Source organism: Nomascus leucogenys, chromosome 19 (assembly GCF_006542625.1).
Source record: "Nomascus leucogenys isolate Asia chromosome 19, Asia_NLE_v1, whole genome shotgun sequence".
Lineage (NCBI taxonomy): Eukaryota > Metazoa > Chordata > Mammalia > Primates > Hylobatidae > Nomascus > Nomascus leucogenys.
This window is the reverse complement of record NC_044399.1, coordinates 44,533,573-44,558,368: the sequence shown is the minus strand read 5'-3', so window position 1 is coordinate 44,558,368 and position 24,796 is coordinate 44,533,573. Positions and strand designations below refer to the sequence as shown.

The 24,796-nt window shown below is 40.4% G+C and overlaps 1 protein-coding gene across 2 annotated transcripts in view; it reads left to right on the top strand.

Moving 5' to 3' along the window:
- Window positions 1-2,890: 2,890 nt before the first annotated feature.
- The window catches only part of EML4 (EMAP like 4), a 164,403-nt gene continuing 142,497 nt past the window's right edge, over window positions 2,891-24,796 (top strand). For both annotated transcript variants that reach the window (XM_030800374.1, XM_030800373.1), the window contains exon 1: window positions 2,891-3,183. In XM_030800374.1, the coding sequence (XP_030656234.1) occupies window positions 3,159-3,183 (25 nt within the window). In that variant the 5' untranslated portion in view covers window positions 2,891-3,158. The remainder of the gene's footprint in view (window positions 3,184-24,796) is intronic.

Sequence of the window (24,796 nt, the reverse complement as noted above, 5' to 3'; positions counted from 1 at the left end):
GCCTGTAATCCCAGCACTTTAGGAGGCCAAGGCTAGGCGAATCACTTGAGGTGAGGAGTTCAAGACCAGCCTGGGCAACATGGCCAAACCCTGTCTCTACTAAAAATACAAAAATTAGCCGGGCATGGTGGTGCACACCTGTAATCCCAGCTACTTGGGAGGCTGAGGCATGCGAATTGCTTGAACCCGGGAAGCAGAGGTTGCCGTGAGCTGAGATCGTGCCACTGCACTCCAGCCTGGGCAACAGAGTGAGACCCTGTCTCAAAAACCAAAACCAAAACGGGAATGTTCTAAGTTTTTATTATTTGATATAGCTATATTTAGCCTTTTCCAATAACTGGGATCCTGAAAAATGGCACATATTTTGCATTTGCCTGAATTAAGTTATACTTAAGGAGCTCAAAGGGGCAAGGGGACTCCACATTGAAAATAGTCTAAAGATAAATCCTTTGTTAAGGTGAATAACCAAAATAACCCTCCAGTAATTGGTAACTGTTAAGAACCTTTGGATTTGTGACTGTGTTTGATGATAATGTTCAGCTATGGTTTCACTTTTGAAAGATTTATGTTAAATTTTATTTTATCATAGTAGTATTAGAGGCTTAGATTGCAAGATCTACTTTGATAAATATAAAACAAAAATTCCAGCTGCTTTAAAATACTCAGGCACTGGTTGTTGAAACAATGTATTCAGATTGACTAGTTTTCAGAATTCTTCTATGTTTGTTCATTATTCAATAAATATTTATCAAAAAGTTGTTCTGTAATATGCACTAAGTATATAATAGAGAGCAAAAACAAGTACAAAATAAGAGCAGCTAATACCTACTGAGCACTTATAACATATTGTGCCCTGTTTCAAGTGCTTTACATATATTACCTCATAGCATCCTCTCAAAAACTCTAAGAAGTAGAAGTGTTATCATTCCCATTTTGCAGTCAATAAAACGGAGGCACAGAGAGGTTAGGTAATTTGTCCAATGTTTCATAGCTAGTACATGATGAGTTGGGATGTGAATCTGGGCAGCATGATTCCAGAGTCTGCACTCTTAACTGCTGGGATGTACTAACTCTCCCATATTTTAACAGCGTTCCTTGTAGTATACAGTATAATGAATGAGATGCTTATTGAATAAATCATTCAAGCAAATGAAAAATTTTAACTCTGATGAATACCACGAACGGGAGTGTGGCAGAAACCAGGGAGCTGTTACCAAAATATGTCTCTTTTCTTTCTGGATACACAGACTACATTCCTAGCCTCCCCTGCAGTCATGTGACCAAGTTCTGGCCAGTGGAATGTGGACAAAAGGGAGGTACACACTTCCAGGTCTGGACCATAAAACATATGTATACCAATATGCCAAGTTCTTATTATTTTAATCGACCTAAGGCAGAGAGTGTGGCCTGAAGACACAAAGGAACAGCTGTCAGAATCGAGAACTTCTCAAACATTTACTTAGGCTTAATAGAAACTTACGCATATGAAAATGCCCATAGCAGAGGGAACATTGGGTAAATCATTTAAGTTTGAAGAGAAGGAAATTTTAGACACCGTTCAGTCTGTAACCTGAATTTATCTTGGCTGCCTTATGGCCAGTCTCCATATAGTACGGTATTCAGAAGAAATACAGGTCTTATATCCAAATAAGAAATGCAAAGTAATTTACATTTTTAGGGAAGATTTTTTAAGAGGCATCAAAGGGAGATGTATATCCCAAGAAGGTTTAACAATCCTTTCAATCATTTAATTCCTCTAAGTCTCTCTCATCATGACATACTTCTTGTCTCCCTTCTTGTTTGTCCCTCTCTCCTGCAACTCTGTGTAGTAGGACTCTGTTTTCCCCTAACTCAGCTTTTTATTATGTATTTATCAATTTATTATGTATAGATCAATTCAGTTCTTCAGTACCTTACAGCTCTTCTCTCTCTTACTCTAATCTGCACAACTGAGACCCACGAGGGATTTGACAAACCATGAGAAAGTCTTCAGAAGTATGGGAAATCGTGTTGGGGAAGGGAGGAAGAAGATGAAGGCTATGTATATTTACATGTTTTGGTTACATGTCCGGACAACCAATTTGCAAATGAATAAAGTGAGGCCTAAATAAATTAGGTGATTTGACTCTCTTGAGTTATACAGAGTCGGGCCTAGAACTCAGTGTTACTTCATTTGAAATAACCCTTATTATGGTTCCCTAGCAGACCATCCTATAGCCTGCCATATATGGTCGTTTTGCACCCCTAGACGACAGAACACTAGGGAGAGTAAGGAAGGCTGAGTTTTTGCTTCTGCTAGGTTCGATGACCTTGGGCAGGTTGTCCTCTCTAAGGCTCTGTGTTTTTCTTCATAAGAAGGGTTAGGCGAGATGAACTTTTGGGTCATGTCCAGCACTAAAATTCCTTGCTTCTGATCTGTCCCAGGCCCTGCGACTGTGGCAGTGGTGGTATCGAGCTAGTTAAGAAGCTTCGCCCCTATTTGTCCCTCACCCTACTGGGGGAGAGGGAGAACCTCTCTCGGTTGCTTCTTTAGTGTCCTTGTAGGAGCCACGTGGTGGCCATCTCCCATCAGGGGGGTCCAGACTTGGCTCTGCGGGCTTCCCAGGGGCCACATGGGGAGAGGATCCTTCATGCATCAGAGTATCCCAGGCCAGAGGCTATGCCTTATCTCCACCTGTTCGGAACCAGCTTCCAAACCGTGGTCCCCAGCCTTCAGCAGGCCTACCGCGCAGGCGCAACCACCAGCCTGGCGCGAGGCAGACAAACGCCCAGGCCGAGGCAAGGTGAGAGGGCGGGGCTGGCAAGACCCCGCCTCCGTGCCGTCACGTGGGAGGCGGAGTCGGAAGTGTGACGGCGTGCGCGGGGCGGGGCTACTGCTGCGCGCGGGCGCGGGGGCGGGGCGCGGCGCGGCGCTCGCGGCTGCTGCCTGGGAGGGAGGCCGGGCAGGCGGCTGAGCGGCGCGGCTCTCAACCTGACGGGGAAGTGGTCCGGGCGGCCGCGGCTGACTACCCCAGGGCGAACGGACGGACGACGGAGTCGGGAGCCCAGCCGGGCGACCTAGAGAGCGAGCGGGTCAGGCTCAGCGTCGGCCACTGTGTCGGTCCGCTGAATGAAGTGCCCGCCCCTCTGAGCCCGGAGCCCGGCGCTTTCCCCGCAAGATGGACGGTTTCGCCGGCAGTCTCGGTGAGTACGGCTGGGGAGTCCTGCCCCTTCTGCGAAGTGTAGGAACTTTTTTCCTTCCGCACACAGCCCAGGCCCTGCCCTCCCCACTGCCCCTCGGGGTGGCAGCGGCTCCACTGCACATGTTCCCTTCGAGGCTGCCGCCCCTCCGCGGACTCCGGTGGACTGAGGGCCCCTCCCCCATGTCCAACTCTCCTCTGTGCCAGACCCTCCTTTCCTCCCGGAGCCCCTTTCAGTGCGGGGCCCTCGTTCCCCCAAAGTGGGAACCCCTTCCCTCTCAGTACCCCCAATAGCTGGCACACCCTTCCCCGTACACTCACGGCTCCATCCACTTACTCCCCCCTTCAGAGTTGGGACACTTCTTCAAATCTAGGCTCCTCTTCAGGGTACAACATTCCACCACCTTTCCACATACACACCTCTCTTTCAGGGTGGGGATAGCCTTCACCCGAACAGAGGCTCCTTTTTAGGGGAGGGACCCTCATTCCCTCTTCAGGAAGGGGGCATCCCCCGCCCCCCAGTCTTCACTTTAGATTTGAAGGCGACTTTCCAGTATCCTTCAGAGTAGTAGGCAACTTCCTTTTCACTCCCTCCACTTCTCTGAGCATTTTGCAGTGGTGGAGAGACCTAGAAGCATCGGAGCATCATTTGCTTAATACAGGAAAGGAAGAGGTGCATCTGTGTTGGGGGACCCTCTTTAAGAGTGAAAGCAGAAGTGTTTTCTGGCTCTGCATGCGTGCTGGGGAGAAGTGATTCTGCCCAATGAATCAATAGGAAAGGGGGCCTCTATCAGGGAAGGAAAGGATTCTCCATTTTTGGAAGATGTTGTCTTTGTGGAATGGAGAAAGGGAAGAGGTTATTAAATAGGCTGAAGTGCCTTTTCAGCGTTCCTTTCACCAGATGAAGGTAATCTTCTGGCTAGGAAAATCAAAACTCCAGGCTAGTATTCGCTGCCCTAGAAGCTGAGTCTGGAATTACTATTCTTCGAGGCCATTGAAATCTAGTAAAAGATTAAGTTAAACTGTTAGAATGGTGAGAGAAGCAGTTTCAGCTTCGGCTGATAACGCAGTTATGTGATACCTACTGCTGGAACTGTATTTTGAGTTTTTTATGTGCAGGTAGCTTGTATTCAGACGCCTTTCTTTTACATTTCTTGATAAGTCTCTACTTGGTTAATGTTCACTGATCAGTGAGCAATCTGGCCATAGGCCGTACTATATCCAGATAATATCGAGATGAGATGAATTTTTAAAATCTAAAGTAAAAAAGTAAGTCAAAGAGCAATGGGCCTATTATAGATATTAAATAGTAGAATCTATAATTTTGGCCTTCCCTTGGGCAGAAAAAATTGTCGTTATAGTGCTTTCAGAGTGGAAATCCTAAAATAGGAGGCAACTGAGTGTTGTGTTACTCTTTCCTCCTCAAAGGCACCTGTTGTCCATTATCTAACCTTTGATGTCTTGTAATTCCTTACTTAGGTTGGGCTCTTTTTAGAGAGACATCCATTTTTCCCTGGTTCTTTTTTAGCTCCATGCGTTGGTTTATTCACAGTAAATTTTGGACCGAAAAACTTGTCCTATATGTCCGCTAAAGGGCTTATCATATACTAAAGTAAAAATTGAGTGTCTTTTTAGGGGATGTTGTGGAGAACTGTGCTATCTTTATACTGTATTGGGTCCTCATCCTGTAGGAATGGTGAGATCACTATTCACTTTAACTTCTTTCGTGTTGGCTCTAAAGACTTGGCTCTAAAGACTTCGGGAGGGCTTGTTAAAGCTTCATCTTCTGTAAGTGTTTAGAAGGAGTCTTTCTCACCAGTTGGGGCACTTATGTTTATTTTCAAACATTGGTTATGCTTTGTAATAGCTTTCTTCTTAACCAGTTCATGAGGCAAGTGATATAAAAGACCTAGAGATGAAGATGAATTGCAGTTGGGGCTCACACTTTTCATAAAGAGCGTCATTGTTGACCCTAATGTTGAATTTAAAAAATTCATTTGATGCCATGCTTTGGGTGGTATGTGATGAGACTTTTCCTTAGATATGGTGTTAATCAGGAGCAGAGGAGATATGCCTATCAGAGGAACCTGCGTCTGCAGAGAGGGAAGGAAATGGTTCCTGGCAGTATTTCTGGAGCTGCTCTTGATGAAGATACTTCTCAGTGGGAGCTCTGTGCTTTCTCTTTCTGTCCCCCTTACAAGAGTAAAACTAGGCCCCATCTTAATTGAAACCTTAAAGGGGTGGGGGAGGAGTAGTGCTGGTATATTTTACTAGTAGTCTTTAAGCGGAGCTTTGCTCAGCTCTTGCCAAATTGCTTGTTTCTGTTCTCTGCAGTTAATTAGCCTTTAGAGTTACATTGATCTTTATTTTATCATCAGGAGAGCCATGAATATAAAGGCAAGCACTTCTACTCTAGTAGATGTTTAAAAACTTTTTTTTTTAACCAAACAAGAAGTCAAAACGTGAAGTTCTTCTGGGGTTACAAGTATTGAAAGCATTTATTTATTCTCAAGGAAGTGTGTGTGTATTTCCTTTTACATATTAGATAGGTTCTTGAAAAATGGTGAAAAAACTACATTTTTATAAGCAGAACAATTGAGTACTTTATAAACAGAATAATTTTAGAGAAGAGATTATTTAAGAGAATCCTATGGTGACTCATTTTGTGAAGTGAAAAACTTAAAATTCAAACTGTACCCTTGATTGTTGCATGTTTAGATAAGAAATCCACTGTGTTGTGCATTTTATAAGATGTCTAATGGCAATTAAGACTAGGTAGTGGTTTTTTAAATCATAGGAATGATAGATGATTGGCCATTTTATAAATGCCACATTGAAGTTACGTGGTACTGGTTATATTATCTTTGTTTTACATAAAAACAAGTGAAGAATTCTTTTAATCTCCGCAGCTGATGAATTTCAGGCAACTTGGCTGGCAGGTGCTTGTACTCTGGAATTTCCCTTAGGTATTATTAATATATCTTTTAATCCACGAATTATGGTAACTTAAGGCAGCACTTTAGAAACCTTTTTTTTTTTTTAACTTAGGAGAGAAAAGTACTCAATTACCATGATGTCTTGTCTCTAAATCACTGCGTATAGATACCCATGTGCAAAATGTATATACTGTATATATTTTAAATCTCAGGTCTATGTGCAAAAGTGGGAAACTATTCATACAGCTTTCACCAATTTTTTTATAAGGCAGGGATTGGGTGCATTTCATGCTTAATCTTTTTAGAATCTTTCATAATAGAGGTTTAATTTTAAGACTTTTATCTTGGAATTAACCTAGAGATTAGTCTGTTTTCACTTGAAAGAAACCTTATACCTAACCATGTCAGCTTTAAATTTTTCTGCCTCAAAAGTTAAACAACAAAACTTAAAATCTTCTTCCCCCTAAGAAAAATCGTAGTGAATGAAATTGTTGGATTAGGATCTATAAGAAACAACATTCTGGGTACAGGGTGTAAATGTGAACAAGTATAGCAGTATGCTTCAACTTACGGACTATTCAGAAATTAGTCTTTTTAACATCACATTGTTAGAACTGTGATTTCTCATCACAGATAATAGTCTTGCTTTCTTAAAGGAACAATACTGTGTATGATTTTCACATATTAATCTAAAGCATTCCTTCTTTACATGAAAATGTTTTTCATGTAATATTTGGAGAGGTTTTTTTTTTAACTTTTTTTATTGGTTGCCTCTTGAAGGGTTCAAGATAGACTTAAGTTGTGTAACCGGACATGAGTAGTAACTCTTAAATGGTTAGTAGAGCATCTTCAACATGAGTTAGCTAGAGTATTTTTCAACGTGTGTATGGATTAACATCGAACATGGACTAGCACTGTGCTTGGTGGTTCTTATGGGAAAGACAAGTAAAAGACATGCTTTTTGCCCTTTAGGAGCTTACTGCCTGGTTTTTAAGTAAGTACCATGACCAGGTGCAGTGGCTCACGCCTGTAGACCCAGCACTTTGGGAGGCTGAGGTGGAAGGATTGATTGAGCCCAGTAGTTTGAGACCAGCCTGGGCAACATAGCAAGACCCTGTCTCTACAAAAAACCAAAAATAGGCATAGTGGCATGCGCCTGTAACCCCAGCTACTTGGGAGGCTGAGGCAGGAGGATCACTTGAGCACAGAAGTTCAAGGTTGCAGTGAGCTACAATTGTACCACTGCAGTCCACTGGGCCACAGAGCAAACCTCTGCCTCTAAAAAAATAAATAAATAAAGTATGTACTGTATGTAGAGATGTTTATTATTAAGCCTAAGTACCAGAAATGGGGATGAAGGGAGGAAGCACCATTTAGAATGCTGTGCTATGTTTCAAGCAAGTAACTTCTGAGAGAACATTTGTTGATTGCTAGATTTATCTCTGCAGAGCTTGGCTTTTTAAAACAATGAAATAATTTAGCGGTTTAAATTCTAGGGAGTCTTTTTCTGTCTTATGAGTAAGTTGGAATAACGTAGCAAAATACTGTATTTTATATGTGGGAGTCCATTTCTGTAACATTTAAAACTTCAATATTTGTTCATAAGAAATTTTAGAAAAATATTTTGATTTTTAAAATAGATTCTAATACTTGTAAAAAGTTTAGGGAAAGAATCTACTTCATCTAGTATTACCTCAGTGTGGAAGATTCCCAAATCTATAGTATATTTCTTTTTGTGTGTATGTCTGACGGAGTCTTGCTCTGTCTCCCAGGCTGGAGTACAATGGCGCAATCTCAGCTTACTGCAACCTCTGCCTCCTGGGTTCAAGCGATTCTCCTGCCTCAGCCTCCTGAGTGGCTGAGATTACAGTTGTGTACCACCACACCTGGCTAATTTTTGTATTTTTAGTAGAGACGGGGTTTCACCATGTTGGCCAGGCTGGTCTCAAACCCCTGACCTTGGGTGATGGCCATTCACCTTGGCCTCCCAAAGTTCTGGGATTACAGGTGTGAGCCACTGTGCCTGACCCTATAGTATATTTCTGTGTCTGTATATGATCTCTTGTCCTTTAGCTGTTTTAGGCTTTTATAATACCTTACTTTTGCATGCTGTGTATGATTTTTAAATGTTATTTTAAAGCATTCCTTATTTACAGTTTACAAAGAGCTGTTACCTCATTTTATCTGCATACTAACCTTGGGAGATAAATTATTATACTTTTATAGGTGAAAAGGGTCTAGAGAGTGGTGGGTTTTTTTTTGTTTTTTTTTTTTTTTTTTTTTTTTGAGACAGAGTCTCGCTCTGTTGCCCAGGCTGGAGTGCAGTGGTGTGATGTCGGCTCACTGCAACCTCCGCCTCCCGGGTTTAGGCAGTTCTCTGCCTCAGTCTCCCGAGTAGCTGGGATTACAGGTGCCCGCCAGCATGCCCAGCTAATTTTTGTATTTTTAGTAGAGACGGGGTTTCACCATCTTGGCCAGGCTGGTCTTGAACTCCTGACCTTGTGGATCCACCCACCTTGGTCTCCCTTACAGGCGTGAGCCACCGTTCCTGGCCGAGAGCGTTTTTGTTTGTTTGTTTGTTTGTTTTTGAGACCGAGTCTTGCTCTATTGCCCAGGCTGGAGCATGCACCGTGTTGGCTGACTGCAGCCTCTGCCTCCCGTGTTCAAGCAATTCTCCTGCCTCAAGCCTCCTGAGTAGCTGGGACTACAGGCACCTGCCACCACACCTGGCTAATTTTTTGTATTTTTAGTAGAGATGGGGTTTCACTGTGTTAGCCAGGATGGTTGTGATCTCCTGACCTTGTTATTTGCCTGCCTCGGTCTTCCAAAGTGCTGGGATTACAGACGTGAGCCACTGCACCTGGCCAAGAGTGTGTTATTTTTTTAAAAGGTTGAGTCCAGGTTTTTTCTTTTTTTGTATGGTTGGGAGTGTTTGTATCTATATTATTTTTATTTTATTTTATTTTGTTTTTTTGAGACAGAGTTTCTGTCGCCCAGGCTGGAGTACAGTGGCACAGTCTTGGCTCACTGCAACTTCTGCCTCCCGGATTTAAGCGATTCTTGTGCCTCAATCTCCCGAGTAGCTGAGATGACAGGTGTGCACCACCGCACCCATCTAATTTTTGTATTTTTAATAGAGATGAGGGTTCGCCCTATGGGCCAAGCTGGTCTTGAACTGCTGTCCTCAAGTGATCCATCCACCTCAGCCTCCCAAAGTGCTGGGATTAGAGGTGTGAGTCACCATGCCCAGCCTCATATTATTTTGAAATAAAACACCATACAAAGGAAAAAAGAATAGAAAAATAAATTATCTTTAGCCCATCTGTATGCAGCTGATGCTAACATGTTGATGTACCTGTTCTCAGTCTTTTCCTATGCTTAGTTTTTTAATAGTTAAAATCATACTGCAGACATAATTTTGCATTCTGTTTTTTTCGTTGGATCCTAACCTTTTTTTTTTCCCACTTGAACTCAGAGTTTTCTGATGGAGTCCAGTAGTCTTTTCTCTACTCCGTTACTGACTCTTTATAACCCTCAGGTACATACCTGAATCCGAACTTCTCTCCTGAATCAGCTTCTTTTCCTTATTTCCCACTGACTGTATAGCCCAGTTTGAAATTTCAAAATTATGTTTGATTCTTTGCCATTTTTGCCTAGGGCATTAGAATCTCTTCTAAGACTTGTCAATTCTTGTCATCTTTTCTCATCCCTTTTCTTTTCCACCGCTATAGTTCACGTACTTATTATTCGATGCATGGATTATTGCATGGTGTCGAGAATCTCCACCTGTCCCGTTTATTTTGTACAGGGCCCTCAGATTAATCTTCCTAAAGCCATGCTTTGATTGTGCCATTCACCCTCTCAGATTGCGTCATTGCCTTAATGACTACATTCAAACATCTTAGCGTCTTAACATCTTCTCAAGTCCTCTGTCATCTCTTTCTACTGTCTTACCGTGTTCTGACCAAAATGACCTATTTCTTGTTCCTCACATTTTCATCTTTTCATCCTGATGACTATTCTCAATACCCTTCAAGGCTCAACTCAAATATTATTTCCTTTCTAAAAACATTTATTTCTTTTCATTCCCAGCCCAAAGTATTCTTCCTTGAACACTTGATAGGACCACTCTTGGGGTACTTATTGCAGAATGTTTATTCTAATAGTTACAAGGTGAAAGTAATTATTACAGATCTTAAAATTGTTATGTCTTATTTCTCTGAGCCAAATTGGTTTTATTTTTATTTATTTTTTTTTTTATGAGACGGAGTTTTGCTTTGTCACCCAGCTGGAGTGCAGTGGTATGATCTCAGCTCACTGCAACCTCTGCCTCCTGGGTTCAAGGGATTCTCCTGCCTCAGCCTCCCAACTAGGTGGTATTACAGGCGTATGCCACCACACCCGGCTAATTTTTGTATTTTTAGTAGAGATGGGTTTCACCATGTTGGCCAGGCCAGTCTCGAACTCCTGACCTCAAGTGATCTGCCCGCTGAGGCCTCCCAGAGTGCTGGGGGATTGCAGGTACCACGCCCACCTAAGCCGAATTATAAACCTCTGGAAGGCTGTATTGAAGGTTTTATCGAAGGCTGAAACTCTCATGTGTCTTTGAAGTCTTGCAGTGGAGATTTCATGATCCGGTAAAATGTGGAGGAAATAAATTAGGGACTAGTATATAGTTGACGACTTAACAACCTTCACTTTCATACCTCTTTTAAAAAAAAAAAAAATAAAATAACATTTGAAGACCAAAAGATTGTAATACACAATCTCAGAATAAAAAATTGTAAAATTACTTTAAAAATTAAATATGGCTCATGCCTGTAATCCCAACAGTTTGGGAGGCTGAGGCGGGTGGCTCACTTGGGCTCAGGAGTTTGAGACCAGCCTGGGCAACATGGTGAGACCCTGTCTCTACCAAAAGTACAAAAAAGTTAGCCAGGCATGGTGGTGCACCCCTGTGGTCCCAGATACTCAAGAGGCTGAGGTGGGAGGATTGCTTGAGCCTGGGAGGTAGAGGTTGCATAAGCTCAGATCACACTACTGGGCTGCAACCTCGGTGACAGCGAGACCCTGTCTCAAACAAGCAAACAAACAAAAACTCATTATGTTCTTATTTCTCATTTCACCTGAAATGAGTGAAATGTTCTAGACTTTATTGAGAATCTGATAAAGAATTCTGTGCCAGATTCTAGGGTATTTTCAAGTACATGTCATGTGCATGACCTATTAATGGTTTTTGAAATCAGTTTAGTAGTAGTCAGGACCAACATTAGAAAAATGAGGAGAAAAGGAAGAGATAATGTAAAATATCAGTACTTCGTGTGATACTGCTTCATGGAACATTTAATTTCAGTTATATATATTTATCTTAGATTTCAGTGTAAAATTTCTGTTGGTCACAATCAGATGAAAGATACGTTTTTAGTGGCTAATCCCTGTCTTTGAGAGAATAGGTGGAAAGGTTGACATACATGAAAAGGTGGATGAACAATCAGAAGTAATCATTGCGGGCTATGTCTTTGACAAGTTTTTAGAGTCTGAATATAATTAGAATATGTTTAACATCAGTAGCAGCAGAAAGATATTTATTAGTTCTAGAATCAATGTAATTCAGGCAAACTCAGTATATAAAGAAGCGATTTTATAAAATTGATAGGGCTAGGGTATATTTACCTTGCAAATCAATTCTTTACTTTGAAAGAGAATTTTCAGGCCAGGTGGCGTAGCTCACACCTATAATCCTAGCACTTCGGGAGGCCAGGGTAGGAATATCACTTGGGGCCTGGAGTTCAAGACCAGTCTGGGCAACATAGTGAGACCCTGTCTCTACGAAAAAAAAAAAAAAAACAATAATTAGCTGAACGTGGTGGCGCATGCCCAGCTCCTTGGGAGGCTGAGGTGAGAGGATCGCTTGAGCCCAAGAGGTGGAGGCTGCAGTGAGCTATGATCATGCCACTGCACTCCAGCCTGGGCGGCAGAGTGAGCAGCGAGACACTGTCTCAAATAAGAAAGAGGATTTTCCTTGTTTGTAGTGTGGTGAGTATCCCCCGTGTGATGCCTGTCACGTGAGAGGATCCCTGGGAGCCAAAAACAACAACTGCAAAAAAGAGGATTTACCATATTGCTTTATTTTATTTATTTATTTATTTATTTATTTTTTTTTTTATTTTGAGACGGAGTCTCGCTGTCGCCCAGGCTGCAGTGCAGTGGCGCGATTTCGGCTGACTGCAGGCTCCGCCCCCTGGGGTTCACGCCATTCTCCTGCCTCAGCCTCCTGAGTAGCTGGGACTACAGGCGCCCGCCACCTCGCCCGGCTAATTTTTTGTATTTTTAGTAGAGACGGGGTTTCACCGTGTTAGCCAGGATGGTCTCGATCTCCTGACCTCGTGATCCGCCCGCCTCGGCCTCCCAAAGTGCTGGGATTACAGGCATGAGCCACCGCGCCCGGCTGCTTTATTTTATTTTTAAGCTGATCTGATGGAGTTGTCTGTGTCTTGACTGGTTCCCCACTTATTTGCTCAAATACATTTTTTCCCCCGGAAGCTGTCCCTGATTGGTACACTCAAACCACTGCACTGTAGCGCTTCTAAAGTGGAGGGGGCTGAGCACTTACACCTAAGGGATCTGGGAGTGTAGGCAAAAGTTGAAATCTATTTAACTTTAAAATTTATATGATTGTTTCGCAGCCATTATAATAAAGATTTGTTCAGACAGGAATCATCAATAGGTGCTAAATCTAGGGGGATGTTTTGGTGAGAAGCAGGATGTCTGCATGGTCTTAAATTTCTCCCCATATAATGCTTATTACTTGCAAGGGGGGGGGGAAACTAACTCATTATGGTGGTGAAATCAGACAACACCTTGTGTGCATGATCAAAATAAATATCACCAATGGATTTGTGTGTCTCTGCATGTGATACCCTGAAAAGAACACATCGCTTACAGTGTTTTTCAGCCATGAATTCATAGCCTGAATCTAATCATGAGGAAATTTTAAACTCCAGATGGGGAACATCCTATTTTTTAAAACGTTGAGGAGCTGGTTTTTTTTTTTTTTTTAAATATAAAGACAAAGTCTGTGGAAACATTCCAGACTAAAGAAGACTTAAGAGATATGGTAACTAAATGGACTACCTGATTTTAGACTGGATCTTGTATAGAGGGGAAAAGATAATAAAGGATATTATTGGATCCCTTGGCAAAATTGGAATGTGGATGGTAGTAAGTATTGCATTAATGTTTATTGAAGTTGGTAACTGTCTTCGGGTTATGTAAGAGAGTATTTTTATTCTTAGGAAATACATACCAAAGTTTTTATGGAGAATGGTCCATGATGTTTATAGCTTATATTCAAATGGTTTAGGAAACAAAGGTAATACGTATGTGGGGGTTTTTTGTTTTGTTTTGAGATGGGGTCTCGCTCTGTTGCCCAGGCTGGAGCGCGCAGTGGCGTGATCTTGGCTCACTGCACCCTCTGCCTCCCGGGTTCAAGCGATTATCCTGCCTCAGGCTTCCGAGTAACTGGGATTACAGGCACATGCCACCATGCCCGGCTAGTTTTGTATTTTTAGTAGAGATGGGGTTTCACTATGTTGGTCAGGCTGATCTGGAACTCTTGACCCCAAGTGATCCACCCACCTCAGCCTCCCAAAGTGCTGGGATTACAGGCATGAGCCACTGCACCCGGCCATATGTGTTTTATATATACACACAGATACATGTACATATAGAGGGAGGGAGAGACAGAGCATGCATATGTGCATGTGTGTAAATAAAGCCAATGGGTAAAATGTTAATAATAGGTTAATTTGGTGAAAGCTATGTGGATGTTCTTTGTACTGTTTTTGTTCTTACAGCTTTTCTGTGAGTTTGGAATCATTTTCAAATGAAAAGTTAAAAAAAATCGTATGAACTTTGCATTATACTTCATAGTATAGCATTAAAAAAATTTGGAACTATCCTGTCTTCCGGAAAATTCCAGGCAAACCCTTGAGATAAAACTGCAGCTCCAAGAATACGTTCCGTGTATATATCATGTGGCTTCCTTTTATCCCTAAGCCTCAGTTTGAGAAACATGTCTCTGGACCAGAGGTAGCTGTGGTTCAGATTTAGCCAACAGACATATTTTGTTTGGCCCTTTTGAGTGTTTTAAAAATAGGGAGATTTCACATAACAATGTGGATGTTTGGTTTCTATTGAAAAATAGGGTGATCTTGCCACTCTGGACTTGCATTCCATTCCAGATGGTCTATATATTCCCTAAGTGGTGTGCCAGGTGCCCTCAGTCCCTAACTTACATGCACCTTGTTTTAGTCATTTCTTTCCTGGCCTCTGTAGACCTATCTTTGCAACCTTTACCTAGTCCAAGAGGTGATGAAAGTGCCTGTCTTCTTTATGCTATAACAATTTGAGAATTAAATTGCTAAATGGATGCCCTATCACCCTCTAACATTTTAGTGTTTATTTCCTGTAAGTAAGGCTTTCTCCTACACAGCCATACTACAACCAACAAAATCAGGAAATGTTGATACATTACTAATTCTCAGACCCATTCTAGTTTCACTAATTGTTTCAATAATGTCTTTTATAGCAAAAAGATCTAGTTCACAATTACATGTTGAATTTAGTTTTCATGTCTCTTTAGTCTCTTTGATATGGAACAGTTCCTTAGTCTTCCTTAGGTTTTGTGACCTTGACACTTTGGAAAGTTGCCCTCCAGTTGTTTTGTAGACTGTCCCTAAATTTGATGTTTCATCCTGATTAGATTCAAATTATGCAATTTTGGGAGAAATGCCACAGAAGTGAAGCTGTGTTTGTCTCGTTGCATCCTATTAGGTGGCACACAATTTTTATTTATCCCATTACTCACGATGTCCATTCTGATCACTTGGTGTCTGCTAGACTTGCCCACAATTTTACAATTTTAATAATTGCAAAATTATTTTTCTTGTTTTACTTGTTTTACCTGGTAGTTAATAGCTATTTTGTAAAATATGCTTTGGAACTATTTAAATATTCAGTTCTTCATCAGACCTTCAGTTTATTGGTTTATATCTGTATGGACTCAGGTTTCTTATTTTTTTATTTTTATTTTATTTTGTATTCGAGACAGGGTCTCACTCTATTGCCCAGACTGGAGTGCAGTGGTGTGATCGCGGCTCACCGCGTCCCCCACCTCCTGGGCTCAAGTGATTCTCCTGCCTCAGCCTCCTGAGTAGCTGGGTTTACAGGCACGCGCCACTACCACTTGGCTAATTTTTGTATTTTTAGTAGGGTTGGGGTTTCACTGTGTTGGCCTGGCTGGTCTCAAACTCCTGACCTCAAATGACCTACCTCAGCCTCCCAAAGTGCTGGGATTACAGGTGTGAGCCACCACGCCTGGCCAGGTTTCTTATTTTTTTGATGGGTTATAATCCATTACTATTTATTTTGATGCTTAAATTGACCCTGTTTTGGCAAGTAGATACCCCTCTAAACTGTCTTCTTTGTTCCTTTGCCATGTTCTCATCATTCTTTGATGACTGTCTTGTTTTGTGACACAATAAGATGATCCAGGTTCATCTTGTGCTCTTTTTGCCCCAGCCCTAGAATCAGCCATTTTGCCAAGGAGTCCTAGTTCTTTTATGGAGAAAGGTATTTAGAAACCAAGCTCTATGCGCTAGTTGTGTTCAATGCTGCTGGAGTCCTCGTCACAGTAGTTAAAATTTAGGAATGTATTTATGTACATATGTGTGTGGCAATATATAGATATAGTTACAGGTATCTTTTTACAACAGCATAGGGTTGATTTTAGTTTCCTCCTTTTATATATAGTTACTTCCCCAACAGAAACCTGGCTTCCATTATGCTTAATGTATTTATTCATTTGATGAGTCCTCCCCTACATAATCAATCTCCTGTCTCCACTGGTTTCTACTTCCTTGCTTGTTCAGGTTCTGATTGAACCTGTGCTGGGCTGCCCCCTCATCTTGTGCTGACATTCTCATCCCACCAGGGCTCCAGCATCCTATGCCAGGCTGCCTTTCTCATCCACCTGGTTGTTGCACTAAACTGACACCCCATGCTGTGCTGCCCCTCTGCCAGAATGACCTCCTTACACACTTGCCTTGCAATGGCTGCCTTGATAGCTTTAGGACTGAACTATGGGGGAAGGGGAGAAGCCTGATCATTTTTAGAGAAAACAATAGTTTTAATGAAAAAATTGAAAACTATAGCTTTTCCACCAAATATCCCAAATATTTATTTATTTTATATCACTTCCCAAATCTTGTTTACATGTCTATTAGTCTGCTAGAGCTACCATACAAAATTACTACAGACTGGGTGGTTTAAACAACAGAAACATATTTTCTCACAGTTCTGGAAGCTAGAGGTCAGAAATCAATGTTTCATCAGGTTTGATTTCTTGTAACACTTCCCTCCCTAGCTTGTAGGTTGCCATCTTCTGTGTCCTCATGTGGCCTTTTCTTTGTGTGCACATATCACTGGTGTCTGTGTGTCCGAATTTCCTCTTCTTACAAGGATACCAGTTGTATTGGATGAGGCCCCCCACACCCCACTGCCCATCTCTACCAAAAGTACAAAAAATTAGCCAGACATGGTGGTGCATGCCTGTGATCCCAGGTACTCAGGAGGCTGAGGTGGGGAGATTGCTTGAGCCTGGGAGGTGGAGGTTGCAGTGAACTGAGATCGCACCACTGTGCTCCAACCTGGGTGACAGAGTGGTGACTGAAACTAATTATAGCTCCCAGAATGAAAATCTAATGATTTAACAAATATTTATTAAGTAAGTACTACATGCCAGGCATTGTTTTCATACTGGGAATATGTCAGTGAACAAAACAAAAATCCCTGCTCTCATGAAGCTTGTATTGTTGTGAGGGGAGATAGACAATAAAGAGTTTTAATTAAATTATTCACTCTTAGGAGGTCAGTGGCTTCTGTATAAACAATCGATGTGTACATTGTCAGTTATAAGCACATTATCCTTTTTTCTTAGATGTTGGTGATATAACCTGTGTGGGATATGGTTATGTCAGATTATACAGAAAAGTAATCTTGGGGATACAAAACAGGTAGTTACAACATTGATAGCTGTCCTAGGGCTACTTTGTTATCATACATGTTAGTCACTGTATCTGATTTTGATAGGTTTTTGGTATATGTATGTATAAAATACACATATGCTTTTTGCAGGCTTCCATTCTCAGTTCCTTTTTTTTAAATCATTTATATTTAAGGTATAAATATAATACTATGTATACAGGTATAAATAATACACTATGCAACCTTTATGGTTGGACATATATTTCTTTTTATTTTTAGTATTTTTTTCTTATTAAATAATCTGGCTGTATTTCAATAAAATCTTTTTTTCAGGTTAATTATTATAGGTCACTGTTTATCAATCTGGATTCAGGACCTATATCCAGTTACTAGATAATTCTCAGGATGCTGGGGAGGTCTTAAAACAGCTGTTTGTGGGTGGTTGTGTTGGTAGAAGCAAAATGTGGGTTGTGCGACCAGGATGAGGTCACCTCTTTCACCTTCTGGCCCTCTTTCTTTCCGGACTTTAACACCTACTTTGGTACTTAAAGCAATTTGGGCTATTTGCTGTGCTCTGAAGAGTTGTTTAGTAGTAGCACCTATAAGATGGTGTTAAATGTTTTTTGAATGAGTCTATGTCACAGCAACAAAGAGTTGTTTTCAGTAGTTTGAAAACCATTGATAGGGTTTTTATCTCATTCTTACTTAACCTGCATATGGCCACCAGATTATTCATTCTAACACACCATTTTCTTTTTTTTATTATTATATTTTAAGTTTTCGGGTACATGTGCACAACGTGCAGGTTTGTTACATATGTATACATGTGCCATGTTGGTATGCTGCACCCATTAACTCATCATTTAACATTAGGTATATCTCCTAATGCTATCCCTCCCCACTCCTCCCACCCCACAACAGGCCCCGGTGCTAACACACCATTTTCATTGTCACTCCCTGGTTTAAGAACGTTCATCTCAAGTTTCTATGAGATAAACTCTAGTATGGTGTCCAAGTTGTCCTGCCACCTGGCTGTCACCTACCTTTCCAGCTTCACCCCTTACTGCACCCCTACATGGATTCCCTCTGTATCCCTTTTCTTGCTTAGTTTTTTGTTAACTGGTTTCTTCTTATACCGTTATTTATTTAATATCTCCTTTCTCTTACTAATTCCTGTTTATCCAAAGTAGTTTAAGTCCATCTCTTCTTTTGACCACTTTAATCCACAGGGATTTTCTCTCCTATTTTCTGAAATCTAGCACATTTGATTTTGCTTACAGAGATCAATCATATATTTGCCTTATGTTCTTAAGTCATATATAGCCCTTTAAGTATTTCATGTTTATCTTGTCTCTTCAATTAGGAAATACATTTGTTAAGGACAAGAATGTGCCTTATGCTAGGTTGAATATATTGCCTTTTGAATGGTAACTGCTCTCATATACAGTGCCTAACCGCTTTGGCCGATGGGAAAACCATAGGATCAGTGGATTGATACAATTCTCTTTAACTTTTTGTTTTTATGTGATCTACTTTTCTCTCCTTTGTGCAATGATACATCTGTGACATATTGGCGGAATCATTGGTCCTGGAATAATATAATACCTGAATATATATTGATTTTTTTTTTTTTTTCATTTTGTAAAGAAACTGAGTTGAAGAGAGAGAAAATAATTTACTCAGGATTAGGGGTTGACAGACTACCACCTTCTGGCCAGCCTGGTCTCTTTTTCGTTCTGTCTGAGAAAATGGTTTGTACATTTTTAAGTAGTTGGAAAATAAAAATATTGTGACACATGAAAATTATATGAAATTCAAATTTCAATATCCATAAATAAAACTGTATTGGAACACAGCCATACTCATTTACTTAGGGATTGTCTGTAACTGCTGTCACATGACAATGGCAGAGTAGAGTAGTTGTAACAGAGACCAAATGGCCTGCAGAGCCGAAAAATCTCTGCTGTCTGGTTTTTTATAGAAAAAAGTTTTCAACCCTTGCTTAAGGTTGAAACTCGTTCAGCCTTGGCTTAAGGTTGAGCCATGATTTACTTCTAGGCAGTTAGAGAGACTTCTTTAACTATACTGTTCTGAACATAGCATGGGGTCTTTGGGGAACTGCTAAGTAAATATTAATAATTGAGTATAGAGATGAGAGATGAAGGCAGGAGAGGACTATATCACTGATTATCTTCAGTGTCATGCTGAAGAGTTTGGCTTTGGGCCTGAAGGTGATAGGGGAAACCAGTAAAGGACTTGTAATCAAGTTTGGATTTTAGAAAGGTTAGTCTGCTGGTACTGGGGAGAATGAATTGGAGCAGACAATATTGAAAATAGGAATATCAGCGTGGAGTTTTTGCAGTAATCTAGGAGAGACATGAAGGGCCTGAAACAGGTCTTCCCTCTTTTCTTCAGTAATGGGAAAGGAGATACAGACAGATTTAAAATTAGAGGAAAAATCTACAAGACTCTTTTATGAATCAGGCACTTTATGCATATAATTTTAAGTGTTCATAGTAACTCTGAAATATCATTATTTTATAATACCAATTAAAAAGTCCCCAAAAAACTGTAAGTGGGATAACGAGTTTGATCTTTAAAAAGTCTATGCTTGTTTTAACCTGCACATTGTGCACATGTACCCTAAGACCTAAAGTATAATAATAAAAAAAAAAGTGGAAAGAACTAACACTTAAATATATCAATTAAATAAAGGCACGAGGAAATAGTGAAAAAAAAAAAGTCTATGCTTGTTTTACTGAACTTTGCTGTGTCTGTTTTTACCTGGGAATAATGCTACCTACCTACTTTGGATTGAATCACTTATTTTCCAAATAGCTTATAATTGCCACAGAAAAATACATAGCCAAAATAAGGACATCCTGAACTACGTTACTATGCACTTTTATTTCCCTGTATTAAGCACAGGTTGGTTCGTTCTGGATCCACAATGAATTTGATTTTTGACTTTTTGAAAGTCTTTAATTTATACTTAAAAAATTTTTAACTGTAAGGTAAATATTTTTAATGCCTTTAACTTGACAAACTTGCTGTATACCCTAGGGTAGATTATGGAATTTGAAAAACAACAGATAAGATAAAGACACATTCCTAAGAAATGTATGAGAAAGTGTTTTTAGAGCAAGCTTTTGAGAATCATTTTCTTTGCTTTGCTTATTAATCTCTTCCTGCCTCACATCACTGACATTTTGTTTTAACCCTGGATAAGGCAGTTAGCTATTTCTGTCAGACTTCATTGGACTTATTTAAAACTGGGTATACTCTGCTCCTTTGGGGATTTGTCTGGCATTTTCATTATCAAATGCATTTTCGATAGCAAATTCTCACAGTCCTTTGTTTAAAAACAACATTAGAGCATTTCATATCTTGGTTTTAGTGAAAGAGTAGAACTACAGAGTAGTTTTCAGATTTCAAAATTTTTAAATCAGCTTTACTGAGCTGTCCTTTACGTATAATAAAATGACAATTTTAGGAGTACAATGGGTCTTTAAAAAATTTATATCATTGTGGATTCACTACTACAATCAAGATACAGAACATTTTCGTTACCTAAAAAATTCTCTCATGCCTCTTTGTAGTCAGTCCCTTCCGTCTATGTAGACTCCAATTCTTGGCAACTGCTGATCTGCTTTTTTCCATTCTATTTTGTCTTTTTTTTCTTCTTTTTTTTTTTTTTTTTGAGACAGGCTCTTGCTGTGTTGCCCAGGCTGTAGTGCAGTGGCAGGATCTCATTTCACTGTAATGTCCAGTTCCCGGGCTCAAGTGATCCTCTCACTTCAGCCTCCCAAGTAGCTGGGACTATAGGCACACACCACCGTGCCCGGCTAATTTTTTTTTGTATTTTTTGTAGAAATGGGGTTTTGCCATGTTGCCCAGGCTGGTCTTGAACTCTGGGCTCAAGTGATCTGCCTGCTTCAGCTTCCCAAAGTTCTGGGATTACCGGGGTAAGCCACCACATCCGGCATATTTTGTCTTTTCTAGAATTTCACATGACTGGGATCTTATAATCTGTGGTCTTTTTTGTGCTTTTTACTTAGCATATTGCTTTAGAGATTCATCCATGTTGTTTGTTTCACTAGTTCATTCCTTTTCATTGCTGAGTAATATTTCTTTGTATGAATATACCACACTTAGTTTATTCACTAGGTGGTGGACATTTCAGTTGCTATTAGTTTTGGCTGTTATGAATAAAGCTGCAGTGAACATTTGAGTATACATCTCCTTTCAGGCCCCAGCAACATGAATCTGTTTTCTTTCTCTATGAATTTGCCTATTTGGTGCTCATTTCTTAAAAAAAATTGGTTGCCTTAAGTTTTGAGAGTATTTTGTATGCTTTGGATATATATAAAAAATATATATCCTGTATAAAAAATGTGGTTTGCAAATATTTTCTCCCAGTCTGTGGCATGCCTTTTCATAAACTAACAGTCTTTAGAAGAGTGAAAGTTTTTTAGTTTGGTGAAATCCATTTATCAGTTTATTTTGATGTTCAACTTATTTTTTTCTTTTGTAGTTTATACTGTTTGTGTCCTACTTAAGTAATTTTTGCCTAATCCAAGGTCACAAAGATTCTTATTATTTCTTGGTTTTTGCTCTTATTTTTAGGTCGGTGATCTCTTTAGAGTTAATTTTTGTATAGGGTACAAGGTCAAGGTTCGTTTATTTGCACACTGATGATTTTTGTTCCAGCACATTTGAACTAATTGAAAAGATTAGCCTTTTTCCATTGAATTACCTTGGCACCTTTGCTGAAAATCAACAGACCACATATGTGTAGATGGAGTTCTGCACTCTGTATTCTGTTATGTCAATCTCTGTTTGTCACTAAGCAAATACCACATTGTCTTAATTACTATAGCTGCATAGTAAAGGTTTCAATTAAAATTTTTATATATTTGAAAAATAATGTAGAGGAAATGGAAAATAATGTAGAGGACCTCCTGGGCTCAGGTGATCCTCCCACTTACCTCGCAGAGTAGCTGGGACTACGGGTGCGCACCACCACGCCTGGCTAATTTTTGTATTTTTTTGTGTTGAGAAGGGTTTTTGCCATGTTGCCCAGGCTGGTCTCAAACTCCTGGGCTCAAGTGATCTGCCAGTCTCAGCCTCTCAAAGAGCTGGGATTACAGGCCATGAACCACTGCTCCTGGGTACTTATATTTTAGAGTTTACTTTTTTTTTTTTTTGAAACGGAGTCTTGCTCTGTCGCCCAGGCTGGAGTGCAGTGGCACAATCTCGGCTCACTGCAAGCTCTGCCTCCCGGGTTCACGCCATTCTCCTGCCTCAGCCTCCCGCGTAGCTGGGACTACAGGCGCCCGCCATCACGATGCCCGGCTAATTTTTTGTATTTTTTCTAGTAGAGATGGGGTTTCACCATGTTAGCCAGGATGGTCTCGATCTCCTGACCTTGTGATCCGCCCACCTCGGCCTCCCAAAGTGCTGGGATTACAGGCATGAGCCACCATGACCAACCATGAGCCTTATTTTTAAAACAGTGATAATATTTCAGAGTTACTATGGGAAGTACCTGAAATTATGTTCATGAAGTGCCTGATTCATAAGAGAGTCTTGTTGATTTTTCCTTTTTAATTTTAAATCTGTCCATGTCTCCTATCCCACTACCGAGGGAAGAGAGGAGGAGACCTGTTTCAGGCCCTTATCATGTCTCTACTAGAGAGAAAATAAGTGAGCCAGGCGTGGTAGTGCATATCTGCAGTCCCTGTTACTTGGGAGGCCAAGATGAGAGGATTGCATGAGTCCAGGAGTTCAAGGTGGCAGTAAGCTGTGATCTTGCTACTGCACTCCAGGTTCTGTGACAGGGCGAGAACCTGTCTCAAATAAATGATAATAAAATTACTTTCAAAAACATGATCTCCTTAATTCACTAACAATCTTAGGAATTAGAACAGACATTAATATCCGTATTTTATAAATGAGGAAACTGTAAAGTTTAAGAGGGCTGGTTTGATATCATACAGTTAGTGTGATAAAGCACTGAAGCCCAAGTCATGCCTTTCAAAATATGGTGCTTTCCACTATACGATACTTCTTTCATTTGCTGTTCTCTTATGTTGAATATTGAAGAAAGAGTGTTTTATGAATAATTCAGTCACAAAATTTTATTTAATTATATAGCTGTATGAAGACAGCTAATCCATTTCCTTGGTTACTAACATCATGAGACATATTACTAAGTCAAAATTCCCAATCTGAAATGCAAAGAGGAAAAAAAAAGTCATCAAAATTGGGCTTCTTTTTTTTTTTTTTTTTTTTTAGGTGATGGTGTTTTACAACCAGAAGAGGTACTTATAATTTGATTTTAAATTTAGAAATGCAGGGAAGAGGCAAGATTTGTTGAAAGAAAGCAGAAATATTCCTTGAAAAAATTATTTTAAGAATTAAAGATGTTCTTGTCAGGATGATAGAACTTAAGCTTTAGACTATTTGAGTGTGTATGTGTTATTTATATTTTCTTGTTGCCAGACCTTCTATTCTTTGCAACCTTAAGTCTCTTCCCTCCCATTCCCTCCTCCTGCTGAGTCCCCCTACAATGTCAGGTCATAGTTAGGAGGTTCTTGCAGGAGTAGTGATGAAAAATAACAGTGACTAGAGTTTGAGTAGTGATGGCAAAAGAAACGGTAGGGTTTGGAATATATTTTGAGGGGCCTATGGATGTGCTTGATGAATGGATGTAAGGGATAAAGAAAACGAGTGAATCACGGATAACTCCTAGTTTTTCAGCTTGATCAACTTGGTAGTACTATTTAGTGATGTGGGGAAGACTTAGATGAATTAGATGAGCTATGCAGTGAACGGAGGGAAATCAGATAGAAGCTATTTTTTTAAGTTTTGTTTTCATAAAAAGTAATATCACATCTCAGACATTGGAAAGGTAGAGACTAGATGAAATTACTTATGATCCTGACTTCCTGACAGTAATTTTAAGTGTTTTGGTGTGTATCTTTATAGTCTTATATAGGGGTTGGCAACCTTTCTGTAAAGGCAGCTACTTAACTCTGTTGTAGCATGAAAGTAGCCATAAACAATATGTAAACAAATGAGTGTGCTTGTTTTCCAGTAAAGCTTTATTTATGGACACTGAAATTTGAACTTAATGTAACTTTCACATATCGCAAAAAATTCTTTTACCCATTTTTTTCCCCCAAACACTGAAAAATGCAAAAACCAGCTGGGCGCGGTGGCTCACGCCTGTAATCCCAGCACTTTGGGAGGCCGAGGCGGGCGAATCACGAGGTCAGGAGATCGAGACCATCCTGGCTAACACGGTGAAACCCCGTCTCTACTAAAAATACAAAAAATTAGCCGGGCGAGGTGGCAGGCGCCTGTAGTCCCAGCTACTCAGGAGGCTGAGGCAGGAGAATGGCGTGAACCCCGGGGGGTGGAGCCTGCAGTGAGCCGAGATCGTGCCACTGCACTCAGCCTGGGCAACAGCGAGACTCTGTCTTAAAAAAAAAAAAGAAAAATGCAAAAACCATTCTTTGTGTGCAGGCCACACAAAAACAGTTGGCAGGCCAGATTTGGCTGTCTAGCCAGTTTGCAGGCCCCTGGTCTTGTGCATTTGTTTTATGGTTATAATCATATCTTATATTGAAT